At 59.2% G+C, this 18,192-nt stretch overlaps 1 protein-coding gene across 1 annotated transcript in view; it reads left to right on the top strand.

Moving 5' to 3' along the window:
- The window catches only part of CACNA1S (calcium voltage-gated channel subunit alpha1 S), a 30,418-nt gene extending 14,194 nt beyond the window's left edge, over positions 1-16,224 (top strand). Inside the window, exons 19-44 of the mRNA XM_027898108.1 lie at positions 542-601; positions 1,206-1,312; positions 1,667-1,754; positions 2,001-2,108; positions 2,285-2,337; positions 2,599-2,745; positions 2,958-3,159; positions 3,821-3,979; positions 4,276-4,386; positions 4,889-4,972; positions 6,922-6,978; positions 7,669-7,797; positions 8,363-8,428; positions 8,923-9,014; positions 9,499-9,658; positions 10,117-10,244; positions 10,673-10,769; positions 11,016-11,118; positions 11,749-11,850; positions 11,953-12,077; positions 12,883-13,011; positions 13,629-13,828; positions 14,265-14,329; positions 14,784-14,881; positions 15,426-15,545; positions 15,777-16,224. Of these exons, the coding sequence (XP_027753909.1) occupies positions 542-601; positions 1,206-1,312; positions 1,667-1,754; positions 2,001-2,108; positions 2,285-2,337; positions 2,599-2,745; positions 2,958-3,159; positions 3,821-3,979; positions 4,276-4,386; positions 4,889-4,972; positions 6,922-6,978; positions 7,669-7,797; positions 8,363-8,428; positions 8,923-9,014; positions 9,499-9,658; positions 10,117-10,244; positions 10,673-10,769; positions 11,016-11,118; positions 11,749-11,850; positions 11,953-12,077; positions 12,883-13,011; positions 13,629-13,828; positions 14,265-14,329; positions 14,784-14,881; positions 15,426-15,545; positions 15,777-16,055 (3,069 nt within the window). The 3' untranslated portion in view covers positions 16,056-16,224. The remainder of the gene's footprint in view (positions 1-541; positions 602-1,205; positions 1,313-1,666; positions 1,755-2,000; positions 2,109-2,284; positions 2,338-2,598; positions 2,746-2,957; positions 3,160-3,820; positions 3,980-4,275; positions 4,387-4,888; positions 4,973-6,921; positions 6,979-7,668; positions 7,798-8,362; positions 8,429-8,922; positions 9,015-9,498; positions 9,659-10,116; positions 10,245-10,672; positions 10,770-11,015; positions 11,119-11,748; positions 11,851-11,952; positions 12,078-12,882; positions 13,012-13,628; positions 13,829-14,264; positions 14,330-14,783; positions 14,882-15,425; positions 15,546-15,776) is intronic.
- The last annotated feature ends 1,968 nt before the right edge of the window (positions 16,225-18,192 follow it).

The following is an 18,192-nucleotide window of genomic DNA, read 5'->3' as shown; positions in this document are numbered from 1 at the left end:
TGGGAGGGCAGTGCACTCTGGCAGGGGAGGCTGGATGTGTTTTCCAGTCAAGGTGCCTCTGGGACAAGTTTTTACTGCTCTGCATCTCAGTTTACTTCTGGGTCAAGAGATCCACCTGGGAGTGGTGTGCAAGGTTACCTTGTTTTGAGCCTGTGGTGACTTAGGGATGTCCTGTGAAGAGGCAAACTGGGCCTCTGGTGTGTTCAGCACCGTGGAATGCTGCTGGTGGGAGCCATGGCTCCATTCAGGCACAAATGTGTCTGGCAGGGACTGGGAGATCTCACACACAACCCCTTCCCAGGCCACTCAGTGCTTTTGGGGATCAGATGCTTTCCAAGCCTAACTCACCTGGAGAAAACCAGTAAAGCTTGGGGGGAAGTTCAGGAGTCTCCTTGGCACTGGGTTTGCAGACCCTGTTGAGCTGGATGGGCTCCCCAGTCCACAGCGTGGAAGCAAAACCACAATTCCGGGACGTTTGAAGACACTGGAGCATTTCCCACGTCACCCAAATCTCATCCAGTTCTGGTGCTTCTGTCCCCAGATTCTCGGATACTTTGACATTGGTTTCACCTCTGTCTTTACAGTCGAAATCGTCTTGAAGGTGAGTCCTTCTCCCCATGGTCCTGCCATGGGCACGGCCTAGCATGTGGGTCTAGACTGCTCTGGTCATGGACACTCATGCACTCTGGGCACAAGTTGAAGGTCTCAGTGAGGAGAAACTGCTGGCTGAGCCTCACATCCCCAGAGTTCATCCATGCAGTGTGGGTGGTGCGTGGCCTGTCCCAGAGCCCTCCGGTGAGGTCAGGCAGCCAAGGCAGCTGTGCTGTGACAGGGGGGCAGATCAGATTTGCATTCTGACATGCCCTTAAGAAAAACTTTGGGAAAGGGAAAGCAAAAGCAGTGGGAATTTGTGGAGAAAAACAGCAATCCGAGCCACTGCTGCGTGTTGCTCCCACTCCAAGTGTCTTTACTATTCTCCTCTTTAATCTGCTGACTGACTGGGAGAGTTTTGTCTCCAGCCAGTGCAACACAGAGGATTTCCAGCTGAAGTCAACTACCTGCCAGGCTGCACAGGTCCCCAGGGACAGGGTCCCCAAGCCATGGAGCTGTGAGGACCCCCTTGTGCCTTGTCCACCCCAGGGCTGTGGAGGGATGATGCTCCTGACTCCTGCCCTGCCTCTCTCCTAACTCCTTCTGCTCCCCAGATGACAACCTACGGTGCTTTCCTGCACAAAGGCTCCTTCTGCAGGAATTCCTTCAATATCCTTGACTTACTGGTGGTCGCTGTCTCCCTTATCTCCATGGGATTCGAGTAAGCACCTCCCCATGCCATGGGACGGGTCTGTTCAGGCTGGCAGGGCAGCTGGGGATGGTGGGTGGAGGAGGAGCAATTGGCCCAAGGGCTGCCCATGTGCATGGATAACTGGGAGGCAGACAAGCTTCTTGACTGTCAAAGGTAAAGAAGATTTTGGTAGAAATTAGATTCTGTAGCTGCTTTCTCCAGCTGCAAGTGTCCCTTGGCCTTATGGAGGGTGATGGCCTAGTGACACCTGCTTTACTCTGCCAACTCTGGCTCCAGCCTGGCCTCTGTGGCTCCTTGGTGAGGCTGTGTCAGCCTGGCCTGGGCAGGGAAATGGTCCCATCTCAGCTTTGCCTTCCTCCCCAGGTCCAGCACCATCTCCGTGGTGAAGATCCTCAGGGTGCTGCGGGTGCTGCGGCCTCTGCGAGCCATTAACAGGGCGAAGGGGCTGAAGGTGAGCAGGAGGCTGGGACTGGGGTCCCTCAGCCTGGGGCAGCCCTCCTGGGAGGTTTTGTGGCAGGCACTGTGCCCCGCTCCCAATTCCCACTCCCCGCCTGTGGAAGGGGTCTGCCCAATCCCTCTGCCCTTGGCAGGCTCCCACTCCTCCTGGAACCAGTCCCTGCTGTGGGAGGGTGTGGGACACAGAGCAAGGGGCTTGCCCCAAACACAGTCACACGTGCACTGTCCTCCACCCCCGCAGCACGTGGTGCAGTGCGTGTTTGTGGCCATCAAGACCATCGGGAACATCGTGGTTGTCACGACGCTGCTGCAGTTCATGTTCGCCTGCATCGGGGTCCAGCTCTTCAAGGTGAGGGGCGTCTCAGGTGGGCAGGGAGGGCGTTCTGCTCAAGCACACCTTGAGGAGGTTCTCCTGGGCATCACCTTGGGCAGAGACTGACTGTGGGCTGGGTAAAAGTCAGAACTCCCCAGGGCTTCTGAAGTCACAGCAACACCACGGCCACTTCTGGTCTCTGTTAAATGCAGGGCAAGTTCTACAGGTGCACAGACCCATCCAAGCTGACGGAGAAGGAGTGCAGGTAAGAGCTCTCTGCAGCTCCCAGAGGGGCAGTGGCCAGGGATGGGAGCCAGGTGGGATGTAGGGGGGGGGGCGCTTGTGTTCCTGCATGGGGATGTTGCACCCAAAAAGAGGTCTCATGCTCTTCTCCCTTGCCTTGGGGTAAATCAGGAACAAGCACAGGGCTGTCCTCCCCTCCCAGGGACTAAGGAGGCCCCAGCCAGCACTGCAGGGTGGGCTGAGGGGGGCTCTGCCAGTGAGCACTGTGTCTCTTCTGCTGCAGGGGCCAGTTCATCAACTATGTGGATGCAGACCCCACGCAGATTGAGGTCCAGGAGCGTCAATGGGTGCACAGCAACTTCCACTTCAACAATGTCTTCTCAGCCATGATGTCACTTTTCACGGTCTCCACCTTCGAGGGCTGGCCAGAGTGAGTCTGTGCCAAGGGGAGAGGTCTGTGCTGGGAGCAGGGCACTGCCACAGGCCTTGGCAGTGGCTGTGGAGCTGGCAAGGTTATCCCAGCAGCCCTGTCCCACCGTTGTTGGGTTTGGGATGTCCCTAGAGCTCTCCATAACCTCCAAGAGGAGAAATGGTCTTTCCCACCTAATTAGGATCTCTGTTGCCTCGCTTTCCCTGCTGTAGGCTGCTGTACATGGCCATTGACACCAATGCTGAGGATGCAGGCCCCATCTACAACTATAGGATGGAGATTGCAATGTTCTTCATCATCTACATCATCCTCATTGCCTTCTTTATGATGAACATCTTTGTGGGCTTTGTCATCGTCACCTTCCAGGAGCAGGGGGAGAATGAGTACAAGAACTGTGAGCTGGACAAGAACCAGGTAATGGGACTGCTGGGGCAGAACAAGGAGGACCAGCCCTGGAGCTGGCACTGCTCGGCCTGGCTGATTTGGATCAGCCCTTCTTTGTGGTGCCACTGCTGAACTCAGACAAGTTGAACCTGCCCCCAGGTCTGTTTGCTGCTGGGGCAGGGCCAGCTGGACCCAGGGCTGGCACAAAACAAACTTTCTGTTTTGTTTGGGAAAGACAAAACAGGGAAGGGCAGAGAGGACCAGAAGAGAGAGTGGGCCTCCCTGGACAGGAACCCAGCAGAGATGGCCCCAGGCTGTTGGGGTGGGCCAGGCCTGCTCACAGCCATCTCAGTGCCCCCCTCACCCCTCGCTCGTGTGATGTCTTCAGGATGCTCTTTGACCAGCCCTGAGAGACCATGGGGAAGTGCCAGGATAAGCGGGCAGGCTCTGGGCTGGAGGGCTCAGGCCAAGGGCAACACGGCCATTTTTGGAGGCAAGAGGCGACTCTGGAAACTCATCCCACGTCTGGGGTGCATTTGCAGGAAGCACAGCGGGTACAATCACCTGCTGCTGGCTCGTGAGGCTGGGCTGGAAGAGAAGGGGAGGGTCCAGCTTGGGTCTGGGGGGTTGTGCAGTGGTGCTGGTGATGCTGTGGTGGGATCACACCTCCCTGCCTGCCTGCCCTCCCCAGCGCCAGTGCGTGCAGTACGCGCTGAAGGCTCGCCCGCTGCGCCGCTACATCCCCAAGAACCCCTACCAGTACCAGATCTGGTACGTGGTCACCTCCTCCTACTTCGAGTACCTCATGTTCTTCCTGATCCTGCTGAACACCATCTGCCTGGGCATGCAGGTAAAGGGCACAGTGCCTGGCTTTGGGGGTGGTGGGGGGTGTCTGGGGCAGCGGGTGGGCTGGCTCTGCCCTGCAGCCCCCAGGAGAGCTGCTGGTTGGGGGGGGATTGCTCATGGTGGGAACTGGTGGCACGTGGGGATCCCAGAGAAGGGGCTGCAAGGGGGGAAATTTCCTTTTTGCTGAGCCATAGGCCTGTCTGTGGGAGGGGGGGGTCTGCATCCAGCATGCACCTCTGAGCTCACAGAGGAGGCTGGACCTGCTGTCAGCTAACGTGGCTCCTTCTGCCTTATCCTCAGCATTACAACCAGTCTCCAGAAATGAACCACGTCTCAGACATCCTCAACGTGGCCTTCACCATCCTCTTCACCCTGGAGATGGTCCTCAAGCTCATGGCCTTTAAAGCCAAGGTGAGAGGAGGGCATGGTCAGCATGGAGGGCAGGAGGGGTTTCAGGCTAGGCCAGGGGGTTTCTTTATCCTGCATTTGACATTTCTTGAGTACAAACACCCCCAGCCCTGCAGCTCCAGAGAAGTTCTCCTCGTGAGACCCTCAGGCACCCCCATGTGCAGGACCTGGAAGTTTCTAGAAGGAGTACTGCTTGTCAGGGCTACCCTTGCTAAGCCAAACCTGACCCAGACGAGCTGGCCCGTGCTCCCATCCTCAAGGAATGACCCTCACTGGTGGGGTCATAGCTCTAGTCACCCTGATCCAACTTCCTCATCTCACTCCACTGCAAGACAGGACCAAACAACTGAGCAGAGGATGCAAGGTCTGACCACCACCCCTTCTTGTGAGGGGCAGAGTCACCGAGGATCCTTCTGGTACCCCTTCCTTTGGACTCCAGCATCTGCCTCCTCCTTGCCTCAAACCCTTGGATGTTCACTCCTCTCCTCTGGCTCTTTCCTGACAGGGCTACTTCGGAGACCCCTGGAATGTCTTTGACTTCCTCATCGTGATCGGCAGCATCATCGACGTCATCCTCAGTGAGATTGATGTGAGTGTCAGGGGCCTCGGGCACGAGGGGGTGTCCCCACCCAGGACTGCACTGCAGTGCCTGCCCTGGGACGGGGCAGGGGTGCTGGGGCAGTGTCCAGCTCTGCAGGGTGCTGGTGCCCTCTCCTCTCTGCCTGCTCTGCTTGGCTCTGAGGAGGGACAAGCCAGGATCAGCCCCCCTGGCATGAGTGAGTGGAGAGGGACACAGCCCTTTGAGCCTTAAAGTGCTGTTTGAACGTCCCCAGCTGGCCAACATGCCACAGTGCCCCCTCCCCACTGGCCTCCTGAATCTGTAGGCACTGGGATCCTGTGGAAAACAGTCATTCAGGACTCGACCATGAGCAGCAGGCTGCATGCCAGCCCCTGCCCTGCTCACCATGGCCAGGCAGCTACATATCCAGCCTCAGATCAGTGCAGGTGGGAGAAAAAGGGTTCCCACAGCTCCCTGTCCCCACAGGACACTGCTGGCCCATGGGGAGGAGCAGATGCTTCAGATTTCAGGGCGTTTCCTTGGTGTCCTCTTTGTGCTCTTGCACAGCAGCTTTCACCTGTCCCCATCTCCTCCAGGTCCCCATCCTTGCCCCCCAGCTCTCTGTACCTGTGACTTGGTTTCCTGTTGCCTGTCGGGCATCACTTACACCCTTGCCCAGCCTGCTGCCACTCAGAACTGAAGTTCAAAAAAGGGTGCTCAAGGCCCTGCACTGGGCAGAGACTTTCAGTACCTGGGGAGCAAGAGATCACTTGGGCACAGATGCCAAAATCCTGCTGTGCCTGGCCATGGGTGTGTGGGGGTGCCCAGGACACAGGTGACGGGTACCTGGAGGAGTCTGATGCCCTGACTGGGCTGGCAGGGACTGGCCCAGGGACTGTGCTCTGTGTGCCACAGCCCCACTGACAGGGGTAGGGCTGTGCAGAGAGCCAGGCAGGATTTCAAGAGTGGTCCTGTGTGGGCTGAGCTTCCTGGGTCTTTTCCCCCAGGGCTGTGCACAGGGGCACTCAGAGCACTGGCCTCCTTGCCCAGCCCCCCCCAAGGTCTCCAGGAACCTCTGTCACAAGGACCCTGCTCTGGCAGCGATCATTTATGTCCCCCAGGGCTGTCTCACCTTTCCTCTCCCAGCATCACCAAGGGTTCCTCAACCATCTGGTGCTGTGCAGGGGGATTGAGATTAGGATTAGGAGGCACAGCGAGGGGTTGGGGTGGGGACAACCTCACCTCCCCTTCCGGTAAGTCTCCTCCTTGCTCAGAGGTCAGCACAAGGTGGGTCTGTCACCTCTGGGCCCCAGAAGGTGTTTGCAGCCATCAGAGCACCCGTCAGAGCTCACCTGGGGGGCTGCAGTGCCCTCACAGCACGAGGCAGCAGTGCAGTGTGGGGGTGCTGGGGGACACCCCACAGCAGCCGAGCCATTCCTGGTGGCACCCAGGCACCTGATGCCAGTTTGCAAAGTCTCCCTTCCTTCCCCTCCTCTCTCTCTCTCTCCATTCTGCCTCTCCCCTCCTCCCTCTCATCTTTGACTGTCAGGGTGAAGCAGGGGAGAGCTGTGCTGTCGGGAGCCCTTTGCCACCCACCCCAGCCAGACCCTCACAGCTCTGCAGGCACTGAGTTCACGGGGATTTCGCAGATTATTCTGAGCTGGAGGGGACCCACAAGGATCACCAAGGCCAGCTCTCAAGTGAATGACCCACAGAGAGATCAAACCCACGACCTGGCTGTTATTAGCACCACGCTCTAACCAGCTGAGCTAATCTCAGTCCCCCCAGATCCTGGGGCATATTGAGGGGTCTGAGGCAAGGGATGGTGGAGCTCTGCCTGCCCTTCCCCTCTGCCCTTCCTCCTCTCCCCAGTTTCCATCTTACCCTTTCTTCTGTGTCTGTCTTCTTGTGCAACCACCCATCCCTCTCTCCCTTTCCCTCCTGCCCCACTTCTGCTCACTCTCTTGTTCTCTTGACAGACTATTCTTGCCCCCAGTGGTGGATTGTACTGCCTGGGTGGAGGCTGTGATGGCACTGTAAATATCAGCTGCACGTGCCTGCTGTGCATCCTGCTGCCTGTGGCCGGTGTTTGCATGTGTCCTGCATGTCCCTGAGGCAAACCACACCCGGCTGTTCTCTCTGGGGCACAGCTCTGCCTTTGCTGAGAGGGAATTGGGGTCACACACCAGCTGTGCAGACGCCCCTTCCCACCCTAAGAGGTTCTGGGCTGTTCCCACCATCTAATCCCCTGGCACTGCCATACCAGAGCACCCATCAGAAGTGTCCTCTGCTGGGCAGGGAAGCTGGCCTTGGGTCAAAACAGCCCTTCTGTGTTTAAACAGCTGTCATTAACCCTTCCTGTGCCTGGTACCCACCCTACAAATATAGGACATGCTGAGTGAGAGCCTGGTGGGGCTGAGCCTGTCCCTGGTGGCCCTGTGACCCTCACAGCCCATGTGGCAGCATGCCTTCCTTCCTGCTGTGTCCCAGTATCAGAGGTGTGAGTCAGGGGGGCTGGGGAGATCCTTGGGAAGGCTGGGGGCAAAAGTGCCTGCATGTCCCCTTTGCATCCTGATCCTCCGTGCAGGCAAAGGCTGTGGGGACCATGACTGGTGCCTGGGGGTGGGATATTGTTACCCTTCCTCTCACCAGGACCTGAACCCCCGCCTTGAAAGCCTGGAGGCTTCAGCACTCGCTGCCCTCCAGCTGTTGTGCTCTGCCTGCAGGACCCTGATGACAACTCCCGTGTCTCCATCACGTTCTTCCGACTGTTCCGGGTGATGCGGCTGGTGAAGCTGCTGAGCCGTGGGGAAGGTGTCAGGACCCTCCTGTGGACTTTCATCAAGTCTTTCCAGGTCTGTGAGGAGCAATGCTCCCCTCTCAGACACACATGTGCCCCAGGCTGGCAGCTGATCCTCAGGCTGGCGGGGTGAGCAGCCCATCCTCACCAGGCAGAGCAGGAAGGCTCCAGTGCTGCTGGTTCCAGTCTGGGCTGGGGGGTTGTAGTTTGTGGGAGATCACTGGATGGGGAGGTGTGAGGACTCCCTGGCTGACAGCACTGTGTGCCAGAGCTGGGTTAGGTGCTGGCAGCACCACCCCAGGCCCAGCAAGGCTGGGCTCTGCACCAGTGGGTGCCTCAGGGTGTGCTGCAGCATCAGCTCACAGCCCTGACCTGGGCAGCTCCCTCAGCACTGGGGTGTGCTCAGGGGTTCTCTTGGGAGCTGGCATTGGCCTCCCATGTGTGAGAACCACAGAGAGCAGCCAGCAGGAGGGTGGTTGGAGGAACAGGTAAGCTGTCCCCTCCCCACATGGGGACATGGATGCTGGCCTCGTGCAGCAGCTCCAGAGCCAACCCCCCGTGTCTGGGTTGCCCTGGTGCTGGGCTGGTGTCTCACACAAGCCATGGTCCCTTTGACACAGGCTCTGCCATACGTGGCCCTGCTGATCGTGATGCTTTTCTTCATCTATGCCGTGATCGGGATGCAGGTGAGAGGGGAATCGGTCTTGAGCAGCTGCCCTGAGCCTGACAGTACTTGGAGAGGTGGGACAGGGAGGGACTGGATCCTCTGCCAGGCCCTCTCTGGGACTTTGCACATGCTGGGACTTGTTCACCCTGGTCTACAAGGATGCTTGCCACCCCAGCAGCCTCCCATCCCCGGGTAGTAGCCACGGCACCAAAGAGCACTTTGGGAGTCAATGGCACAACCTGGACACACAGGCACCAGTGCTTGTGCTGGTTCATGAGGCCTCATCTCCTCGGGCCAGCTGAAGTGCAGTTGTAGTCAGTGTTGTTTTCAGCACAGGCAGGAATGCCCAAGTAGCTCCTGAGCCTCAGAGCACCCACACCCCTGTCTCAGTCTCTGTTGTGGAGGCCCAAAGCCACGTAAAGAAAAGGAAAAGGAGCTCAGGGACCAGAGGTGCTCTGGAGGGTGGTCAGTGCAGACAAAGGGTGCTGGGGACCTCACAGTTGTGATTTACAGATGTTTGGGAAGATTGCCATGGTGGACGGGACACAGATCAACCGAAACAACAACTTCCAGACCTTCCCACAAGCTGTGCTGCTGCTCTTCAGGTCAGTCTTCTCTGTGAGCAGCTCCACAAGCGAGCTGGGCTCTGAGCCCGTGGGAACTCCCTGCTGAGAGTGAGGGAGACCAGCATTTCTGCAGATGATTTCCTTTTTTTGTCCCACAGAACGATCTCCTGCTGCAGTGGGAGCATTTCAGGAGAGGCTGTGGGTTCACCTGGTGTGTCTGGGCTGCAGAGTAGAGTGGTATTTTGGTGTCGCTATTCGGAATATTTCCTTCCCAGGCCAAACTTTATTTTGTGTGTTGTGGGGCAATTCGCAGGGAAGCAGGAGCTCAGCCTGAGGCTTTCCTTGACTCCAGACACTTCACTTTGAAGCTTTCAGTGGCCCCACAGCGGCAAGCCCAGAATCCTGACCGCTGCTTTCCCAGCAGCTCCCCGTTCACCTGCTCACTGGGCTGGCCCCTGTCCTCCCCACATGCCCAGCTCCTGGCCAGGACAGGCAGGGACCAGCAGGTATCTCCTCTCCCCAGGTGTGCCACGGGCGAGGCGTGGCAGGAGATCCTGCTGGACTGCAGCTACGGCCGGCGCTGCGACCCCGAGTCGGAGTACGCCGAGGGCGAGGAGTACACCTGTGGCACTGGCTTTGCCTACTTCTATTTCATCAGCTTCTACATGCTCTGTGCCTTCCTGGTATGCCAGCTCCCACTGGGCTCTCTTTGGCACCCCTGTCCTGCCTGGGCAGCCCCCGGTGTTGTCAGCCGTGTGTCTCATGGGGTGGGCCCTCAGCACCCTCCTCCTGGGGCATTATCTCCCAGCCCACCACCCAGCCATGTTATAAACTGGCACTGCACTCCTGGGGGATCCTGGATGCCCCTCTAGTTCCTTCCCACAGCCTCTATGTGGTGCCATCCAGATGTGTCTGTGCTCACCTTCGCAAGGGCGGAGAGGGATGAGATGCCCCGTGCCTGCCCTTTCACTGCTTCAGCAGGAGGTCCCTCCCAGTGTGGGAGACCCTCACTCCCCATGCCCTGATCCCAGAGGATCCCGAGCCCCTTCTGCTCCTGAACACATCAGCCCATGTTTTCATGGTACCAGCCAGCAGGTCTCTGCCCTAACTGGGTCCTTTCCACCCGCTCCTCTGCCCTCAGATCATCAACCTCTTCGTGGCTGTCATCATGGACAACTTTGACTACCTGACCCGGGACTGGTCCATCCTCGGGCCCCATCACCTGGACGAGTTCAAGCGGATCTGGGCTGAGTACGACCCCGAGGCCAAGTGAGTGCTGGGGGGGGTGAGTGGCACAGAGAGGGTGTTCCATGGACTGGGCTGACCTGAGACATGCGTGGCAGGGTAGGCTGTGGCACTGCCCAGGAGTTAGATTCCAGCATCTCAGAGGTGGATGTGGACTTGCCAGAATATTCCAGGGCCGATACAAGCCATGAGGATGTTTGGGATTATGACACTTCCAGTCCCCTCCTCATCCAGCTCTGATGGTGCTGCCGACTCTTCCCGTGCCACTGCACACCTTTACCTGCTGCCAGGTGCCACGGGGAGCAGCTGCTTTCCCCAAGAGGAACAGATGGGAGTGTAGGGATTTGCCCACTGCAGGAGCACAGGGCAGACCCCAGGGATGAGCCCCCACAGCCCCTACCCAAGCCCCCATGGGTCTGCCACCTCCCTGCTGATGTGTATTTCCTCTGCAGGGGTAGAATCAAACACTTGGATGTGGTGACTCTGCTGAGGCGTATCCAGCCTCCCCTGGGCTTTGGGAAGTTCTGCCCACACCGTGTGGCTTGTAAGGTAAGAGCCAAGGGAGTGACAGGGTGTGTGGGCACAGGGACACCTTCCCCCAGCTGTCCCTGTGTCCTCCCCAGGAGGCTGAGAATGGCAGTCCAGGCAGTTTCCCAGTGCCACAGCTTACACCCTGCTCTGGCCTCTGTGCTGCCAGGGGTGCTGCAGAGCCCCTTGGCCAGGACAGGCAGTGTGTCTGGGGGGCTGCCAGCCTGCTCTGCCCCCCGGGGTCACGGCTGTTGGTTTGCTGTGCAGCGTCTGGTGTGCATGAACATGCCCCTGAACAGCGATGGCACCGTCACCTTCAACGCCACCCTCTTTGCCCTGGTGAGGACGGCCCTCAAGATCAAGACAGAAGGTCAGTGAGGGGTCAACCAGTGCCACCCCAAACAGCTCAGGAGTGGGGTTGGCCCAGCTCCCATCCTTTGAATTTAGCTGTGCTGGGGAGGAGTTGCTGTCACCCTTCCTTGCCAGCAGCGTGGTTTTCTGAGCCCTGCTGTGGGAAGGTGTCCCACCAGCTTGTTTCCCTGCCTGTGGGTTGTGCCTCTCCCACGAGTGGCTCTGGGCTTGGCTGGCTGTGGCTGCAGGTGAGGCCAGGCAGCGCTGAGCTGCTGGGGGCAGTGTCTTCCACAGTGCAATGCATCCCTTTGGCTGGGGGTGGGAACACTGCAGTTTGGGAGGAGCACGGGGCAGACTGGGATTGCAGGAATGGTGGAGCCTTTGGGAGCACCAAAGGTGAAAATCTGCAGTTGAACATGACGACAGAGACAGTGGCACTAAAGCTTCACCCGTTGGCTGGGTCTGAGTCACTCTGTAGTTAAAGGATTTTGATTAAAATCAAAGCCTCCCTCTTACAAGGCTCATTTTTGTTGACAGAGACGAACTGCCACACCCTTCAGGAGACTGGCTGGGTGTTCACATGCTTTGTCTTCACTCCTGTTCACTTCCCTGGGAATTAACTGCTCTGTCCTGCTGGCTTTCCTCACAGGTAACTTTGAACAGGCCAACGAGGAGCTCCGAGCTATTATCAAAAAAATCTGGAAGCGAACGAGCATGAAACTTTTGGACCAGGTCATCCCCCCTATTGGAGGTATGTCACCAGCTGGCACTTCCCAGAGGGACAGAGCGACTCCTGGTCAGGGTCTCCCTGTTCTAACCACTGGGCACCATGGTGTTGGTTTCCTCCCTCCAGATGATGAGGTGACAGTGGGCAAATTCTACGCCACTTTCCTGATCCAAGAGCATTTCAGGAAGTTCATGAAGCGCCAGGAGGAGTATTATGGATACCGGCCCAAGAAGAACCCCGTGGAGATCCAGGTGGGTGTGCTGGTGGTGCCAGAGGGGTGACCCTTCCTGGAGGTGGGCAGGAAGTTCAAGCAGGTCAGGGGAGAGGCTTCCCCCAGCCTGGTGAAGTCCAGGGTGACTCGGAGAGCTGCAGTGACACACAGGGACTCCTGTGCCTCAGGATCTGGCAGTGAGGTGGCCCCAAGTAAACCAGCACTTAACTGGCCATGAGACCCCACAGCTGAGGGTGACTTTAGTGTCCAGAGTGCAGGTGACTCCAGAAGCAAAGGAAGGGTTGGACTCTCTGCCTCACTGATTCCAGTTGCTGAGAGGGCTTGGCAGGGTCTGGTGCCTCACCAAGTAGTTTTAAGACCTGGAAACTCCCACCATGGACCAATGTCCATGCCAAATGCTGCTCATCCAGGCCCTTATCCACCTGCTCTGCTCCAGTCTCAGGGCCTTCTCCCTCCTCTCCCCTGAGTAGTGCCTGGTGTTCTCTATGTCTCTCTGCACAGCAGCCCTGAGACGTGCTGGGGGAGGATTTATGTGCCTGGCCAGAGCAGCTGGGGTGTCCTCAGCCTCTCCTGATTTTATAGAGAGGAAATCACCTGTAGAGGTAAAAGACCAGGCCCCAAAGGTGCAAGGCAAGGAAAATAATCAGGTCCCAGATCAGGGACAGAGGCACAGCCACCCCTTGGGCATCACCAGCCCAACCCTCTGTCAGCCTGCCCTTGGCATTCCCTTTTGTGGGACTGTGTGAGCCCAGAAGCTGTGGGACAGCTGTGGGAGAGCATGAGCCCAGAAGCTGTTTCAACAAGCCCTCCTGTCCCCCCTCCAGGCTGGGCTGAGGAGTATTGAAGAAGAAGCTGCTCCTGAAATTCATCGGGCCATTTCTGGGGACCTGACTGCTGAGGAGGAGCTGGAAAGAGCCATGGTGGAGGCTGCCATGGAGGAAGGGATCTACAGGGTGAGTGCCCTCAGGGCCACCCAGCTCTGATTTTGAAGTGGTCACTGGGGGACAGTCCCCAGAGTGTGGACCACAAGGATGGATCAGCACTTCTTTCTGTGAGCATCAGGACATCCTGGCTGTGTCATCCTGGGCAAGCTCAGTTCCACCTGCCTCAGTTCCACCTCTGTGGAAGGACCCTGCTCATGTGCCTGGCAGGGGTGTGCTGGATTTGTTACCAGCCGGTTTGGAGGTGCCCACTCACATCCTCTGCCAGGCTAAGGCAGGACACTCAGGTGCCACAGGAGCACATTCACTTCCCACACCCTGGGAAGTGTCTCGGAGACATCCTGGGCACTTGTGGGGTTGCAGGGTTGCACCTCTTGCTGTTTCCAAAGGCTGTCCCACAGAGGTGACAGATTAGTCACGCATGGGGCTGGCTCATACCAGTGCTGCTGTATGGCCATCAACCCTCAGTGCCTCAATTTTTCCCAACTTTTGGGACTGTGTGCTCTGCAAGGCCTGAGCTGGGCGACCGCTGTTCCAACAGGCACCTCCACGTGCCTGCTCCCACGGGAATGTCCCCAGAGCAGCCTGGAGCTCCAGGCCTCCCCTGATGCCCTCCCTGTTGGTTGCAGAGGACAGGTGGCTTGTTTGGCCAGGTTGACAGCTTCATGGAGCCCAGCAGCCCGCTGCAGCCCCAGGTGGCCAGCCAGAGGCCCCTGCAGTTCACCGAGGTGGGCAGTGAGGACCTCGACTCCCCCGTGTTCCTGGACGACTTCCCCCAGGAAGGCAACACCAACATCAACAACGCCAACAGCAGCGACTGGCTGGAGGGGTAAGGGCTGGTCAGCTTCGGTGGGCAGGCAAGGAGGGCCAGAGCTGCCCCTGCCAGTGGCTCCCCTGGGGCTGTCCTGCCAGCTGGCTGCACCCTGTCCTGCCCAGGGGCTCCTCATGGACAGGTAAGGGCTGGAGAAGTGATGGAGGAGTCGAGCACTGGCTGTGGAAGGGCACACAGGAGCTTTGGGCAGCCCTTGGGGTGTGAGAGAGGGACAAGACGAGGGGACAGGAAGAGCAGACACCCCGTGCTGGTCCCCAGTCACCAGCCTGGCACTCCCAGAGTGGGAGGGTCTCCACCCTGTTCATGTGTCCTAGGCATCCCTGCAGGTCTGTGCCCCCAGGGTGGAGGAGGTGGGGAGGGCTGCACCCCTGGGTGGAGCTGGGCTTGGTGTGTGGTCCCCACTCGGGCTGACCCACCTACCTGCCCTTGCCAGGGTGGAGTACGAGGACGAGGTGCTGAGGAAGGTGGTACCAGCAGCACCCCCGCGTCGGGCACGGGGTGAGTGTCGGCTTCGTTTCTCTTCTGGGGGATCAGGACCAGCCCAGGGGCCAGAGCAGGGGGAAGGGCCTGATGCTGGGCGGGTGGGAGGAGGAGATGCAGACCACAACAAGCTGGAGGTTTGCTGAGAGCCCTGAGCACAGCAGGACCTGTCTGGAGAGCTCCAGGACACCCTTCTCCTTCCTCCCACCCTTTGGGGTGATGAAGCACAGAGACAGCACCTCGGGTTGGGGGAGCACTGGCCACCCCAGGCAACAGGGCCACAAGACCCTGTTGATTTCCTCAAACAGGGAATTCTCCTTCCCAGCTGTGGGTGAGGAGCCAGCACAGGCAGTGGGCAGGAACTGGGACTTTGGGTGGTGCTGAACTCCAGTGGGCCCCGTTCCCAGCTGTGTGTGGCAGTGGTGTCCTTGCTCTTGTACCCATCTGATGGCCCTACTCTTCCCTCCTGCAGAGCACAACCACCCCATACCCATGCAGAGGCTGAGCAGGAGGCGAAGGGCCGCCTCTGGGGGTCCCTCATCGCTGGGGCCACTCCTCCTCCCCCAGCAGGTAAAAGGGGCAATGTCCAGAGGCAGTGGTGTGGGGGACATGGGTGAACATCCCTTCTGTCCTGGGAAAGCCTGTCACAGCCATGCTGGGAAAGGGCTCCTTATGTGAATCCAGCCTTGCTAGAGCTTTACTTTCGGATCAGCCTGGGGATGGAGCTGGGCCCCCACCCCATTGCTGCAGCAGTCACCTGGGGCTCCTCCAAGATGGGACAGCTTGAAGCAGCATCCCTGTGGCTCCCCAGCTGCCTTCAGAGCCAGGGCAGGCAGAAGGGATGTGTCAGGTTTGCTCCCACACTTCCCTGGCTGCCCTTTGCTGGTGCCAGGGCAGGGGATCAGGGATGGTTCCCAGCTCTCTGCCCACATGGCCCTGCTGGTCCCATTGTTGGGGTGCCCTGGACACAGGAGCTCTAGCAGGATGGCAGTGCCTGTCCAGGCACTGGACAGGGACAGGGGACAGAACCTGCAGCCCCTCACACTATCAAAGGAGAGATCTTCCCTGGGCAGTGTCCCAGCCCAGGCTGCAGCTCTGTTCTCCTCTCACCCAGCTGCCCAGAGAGGATGGCACTGTGACATCAACAGCATCCAGCTCAGGGTTCCAGCAGGGAGACAGTGGTGAGCCAAGCACATCCTCCTCTACCCCAGCCATCACCTTTCTCATTCAGGAGGTAAGGCAAGGGCACAGTGTGGCAGAGGGAAGGGCAGGGATGGCAGGAATTCCAGGGGTACCCTGCTCATGCCATGATGGGAGGCTGGGGGGGCAAAACTTAGCTCCAAGGGTGAGCAGCAGGCATGTGCCAGCACGGGGAGCAGCAGGGAGGAGGGGAGGGCAAGGTGCTTGCAGTGGGGAACCTCCCCAGGCCGAGCACCCACGGGCTGTGACTTTGTCCTCTGCACAGGCTCTGATCTCTGGGGGCCTTCCTGGTCTGGCCCGTGACTCGTCCTTCGTAGCAGTGACCAGGGACGAGATGGCAGCCAGCAGCCAGCTGGAGATGGATGAAGTAGAGAGGGCAGCCGTGGAGCTGCTGAAGGGAAGGCAAACACTGCAGGGCGCAAAAACTTGCTCTGCCCCCCTGGACACCTCAGCCACGTCACCAGCCAGCTCCTCAGGGCTCAGTGCAGCCCCCTCCCAAAAGACCTTCACTGCCCACGTGCCTCTGAGCCACCTGCCAAAATAGCCCAGCAGGCACGGTCCTGTCAGGGGCCCACAGGGGGTGCTGGGGCAGAGCTGCAGGAGTATTTTGGGGACAGGTCTCTTAAGATGCTGGTGCAGGGCAGGACAATGTTGTGCCAGCGGGCTCTTGCAGGAGCTGGACAGGTCATTAAAGTGTTCCTGCTGACCCTGTGGATCCCCTGTCCCCTCCTTCCTCTGCCCCCCCTGCCCGCACAGCCTGTGCCCACAGCTGCTGGCTGCCCGGCCAGGGCACGGGGCTGCAAACGTGAGACTGTGTTGAACCATTCACGTGGCAGCCTCCAGGCCAAGCTCTGGGGGTCTCCTGGTATCCCAGCAGCTGCACCCAGCGTCCTCATGTCTCTGCTGGACCCTCCTGCCTGCAGCTGAGCCTGGCCTGTGAGCAGGAGGAGATCTGCCACAGGCTGGGCAGCAAAATGGGGGCTGGGGGCTTCTTGGCTGCCTATCCCAGCTGGGTACGAAATAGGACGTGGCAGAGGTATGAGAGCTTGTCCAAGCTGGGGCACCAGCCCTGGGGTTGGCCAAGGGGAGAGCCGGACACTGCGATGCCATTTCTGCCTCTCCCGCTATCTCCAGGCACCGCTCTTGGGGTCGGGCATCCATCGCTCAGCCCGGTCTGTGGGAACGTCTCATTCATCCCGTGGCATCCCCACGGCTCAGCAGGCCAGGAGAGTGTGGGGGGCACAGTGCTGGTTCCCTGTGCCTGCCAGTGCTCCCAGAGCAGCAGCTGAGGTCGTTCCTCTGTGAGGCTTCCCAGGGGGTTTGTTTTACACACTGCAGTGCCCCCCGTGGGGTCTGGGTGCTGAGCACTGGGGCAGCCCCAGCTCCCTGCCCTGCTCTTGGCTGGGATTTGGCTCTTGAGGGCCCCTGGCCAAGCAGAACTGGGAACCGGAGGGCTCTCCCTCACCTAATATATATTAAAATGCAGCGAGCCGATGGGTCCCGGGAGAGGAGCCGATCAATGAGCCGGCCTGCTCCCCAGCAGGGCTTTTATTTGTTAACTCAATCAAGGGAACCGGCTGTCTCTGAGCTCCAGCTGCAGACTGAGCACCAGAGCCGGTCTGGTGCTGGGCCATGGCAGAGCAGCTTCCCCGTGCCATGCAGCCAGCAGGGAGGATGATGTGGGAGCAGCTGCTGCATCCCTTCCTCTTGCTTTCCTTGCCCTGGGGCAGGACCTATATGCCCCCACACTCTCCACCCTAGCTGAGGAAGGGCAGTGTGGCTCTGGCAGCTGCTCTACCAAGGGATGTCAAGGACATGACACGTTATGGGTGAGTGGTCGTGATCTCCAGCGGGTTTAGGGAGGTGATCACAGTGGTGATGGGGCTGCACGGGAGGTCTGTTTTTGGTGTGTCTTTTTTTTTTGAGTTGATTCTAGCTGAACTGGGGCACAGGTGTGATTTGTGGCACAGCTGGCACGTGGGTGGGGGAGTAGGAAGAGAGGCACAGCAGCTGACTTGCTCTGGCTCCTGCTGCTCCACGGTGTCACCCCTCAACACCACAGAGCTCTGGGATGGGATCCAGTGGAGCCATGGAAGCGTCTGAGCGATGCCAACCATGTGGGAACATGCCATCCGGTGCAGCCCGGAACAGCCCTGGCACAGCCCCAGTAAATCCCGGAACAGCCCGGAGCAGCCCCAGTACACCCAGAGCAGCCCCAGTACTGCCCCAGTACACCCGGAGCACCTCCCATACTGCCCCGGTACAGCTCCGGTACACACGGAAAAACCCCGAACAGCCCCGGTACAGCCTCGATACATTCTGGAACAGCCCAGAGCAGCCCCAGTACTGCTCCGATACAGCCGGAACAGCCCCGCTACACCCGGAGCAGCCCTGGTACAGCCCCGGTACACCCGGAAAACCCCCGGTACAGCCCCGATACAGCCGGAACAGCCCCGGTACACCCGAAGCAGCCCCTGTAGGGGGCAGCGACGATTGACGGGTGCGAGTGCGAGTGTAACTGCGCGTGTGAGAGCGAGAACAGCCCCGAGCCCGTCCGCAGGTCTCTGCGCGTACACAATACACTCCCCCAACCCTCGTGCTCGCGCTTGGGTTTTTTTTTTTTTTCGGGGGGGCGCGGCCCCGTCCCGGCCCCGCCCTGCACCTGGGCCGGCCCCGCCCCC

The sequence above is a fragment of the Empidonax traillii genome, unplaced genomic scaffold (genome assembly GCF_003031625.1).
Source record: "Empidonax traillii isolate 1590-97213 ecotype Southwest subspecies unplaced genomic scaffold, ASM303162v1 scaffold579:size954524, whole genome shotgun sequence".
NCBI lineage: Eukaryota > Metazoa > Chordata > Aves > Passeriformes > Tyrannidae > Empidonax > Empidonax traillii.
Note: the sequence above shows the minus strand (reverse complement) of the source record. Positions and strands in the feature narration are given on the sequence as shown.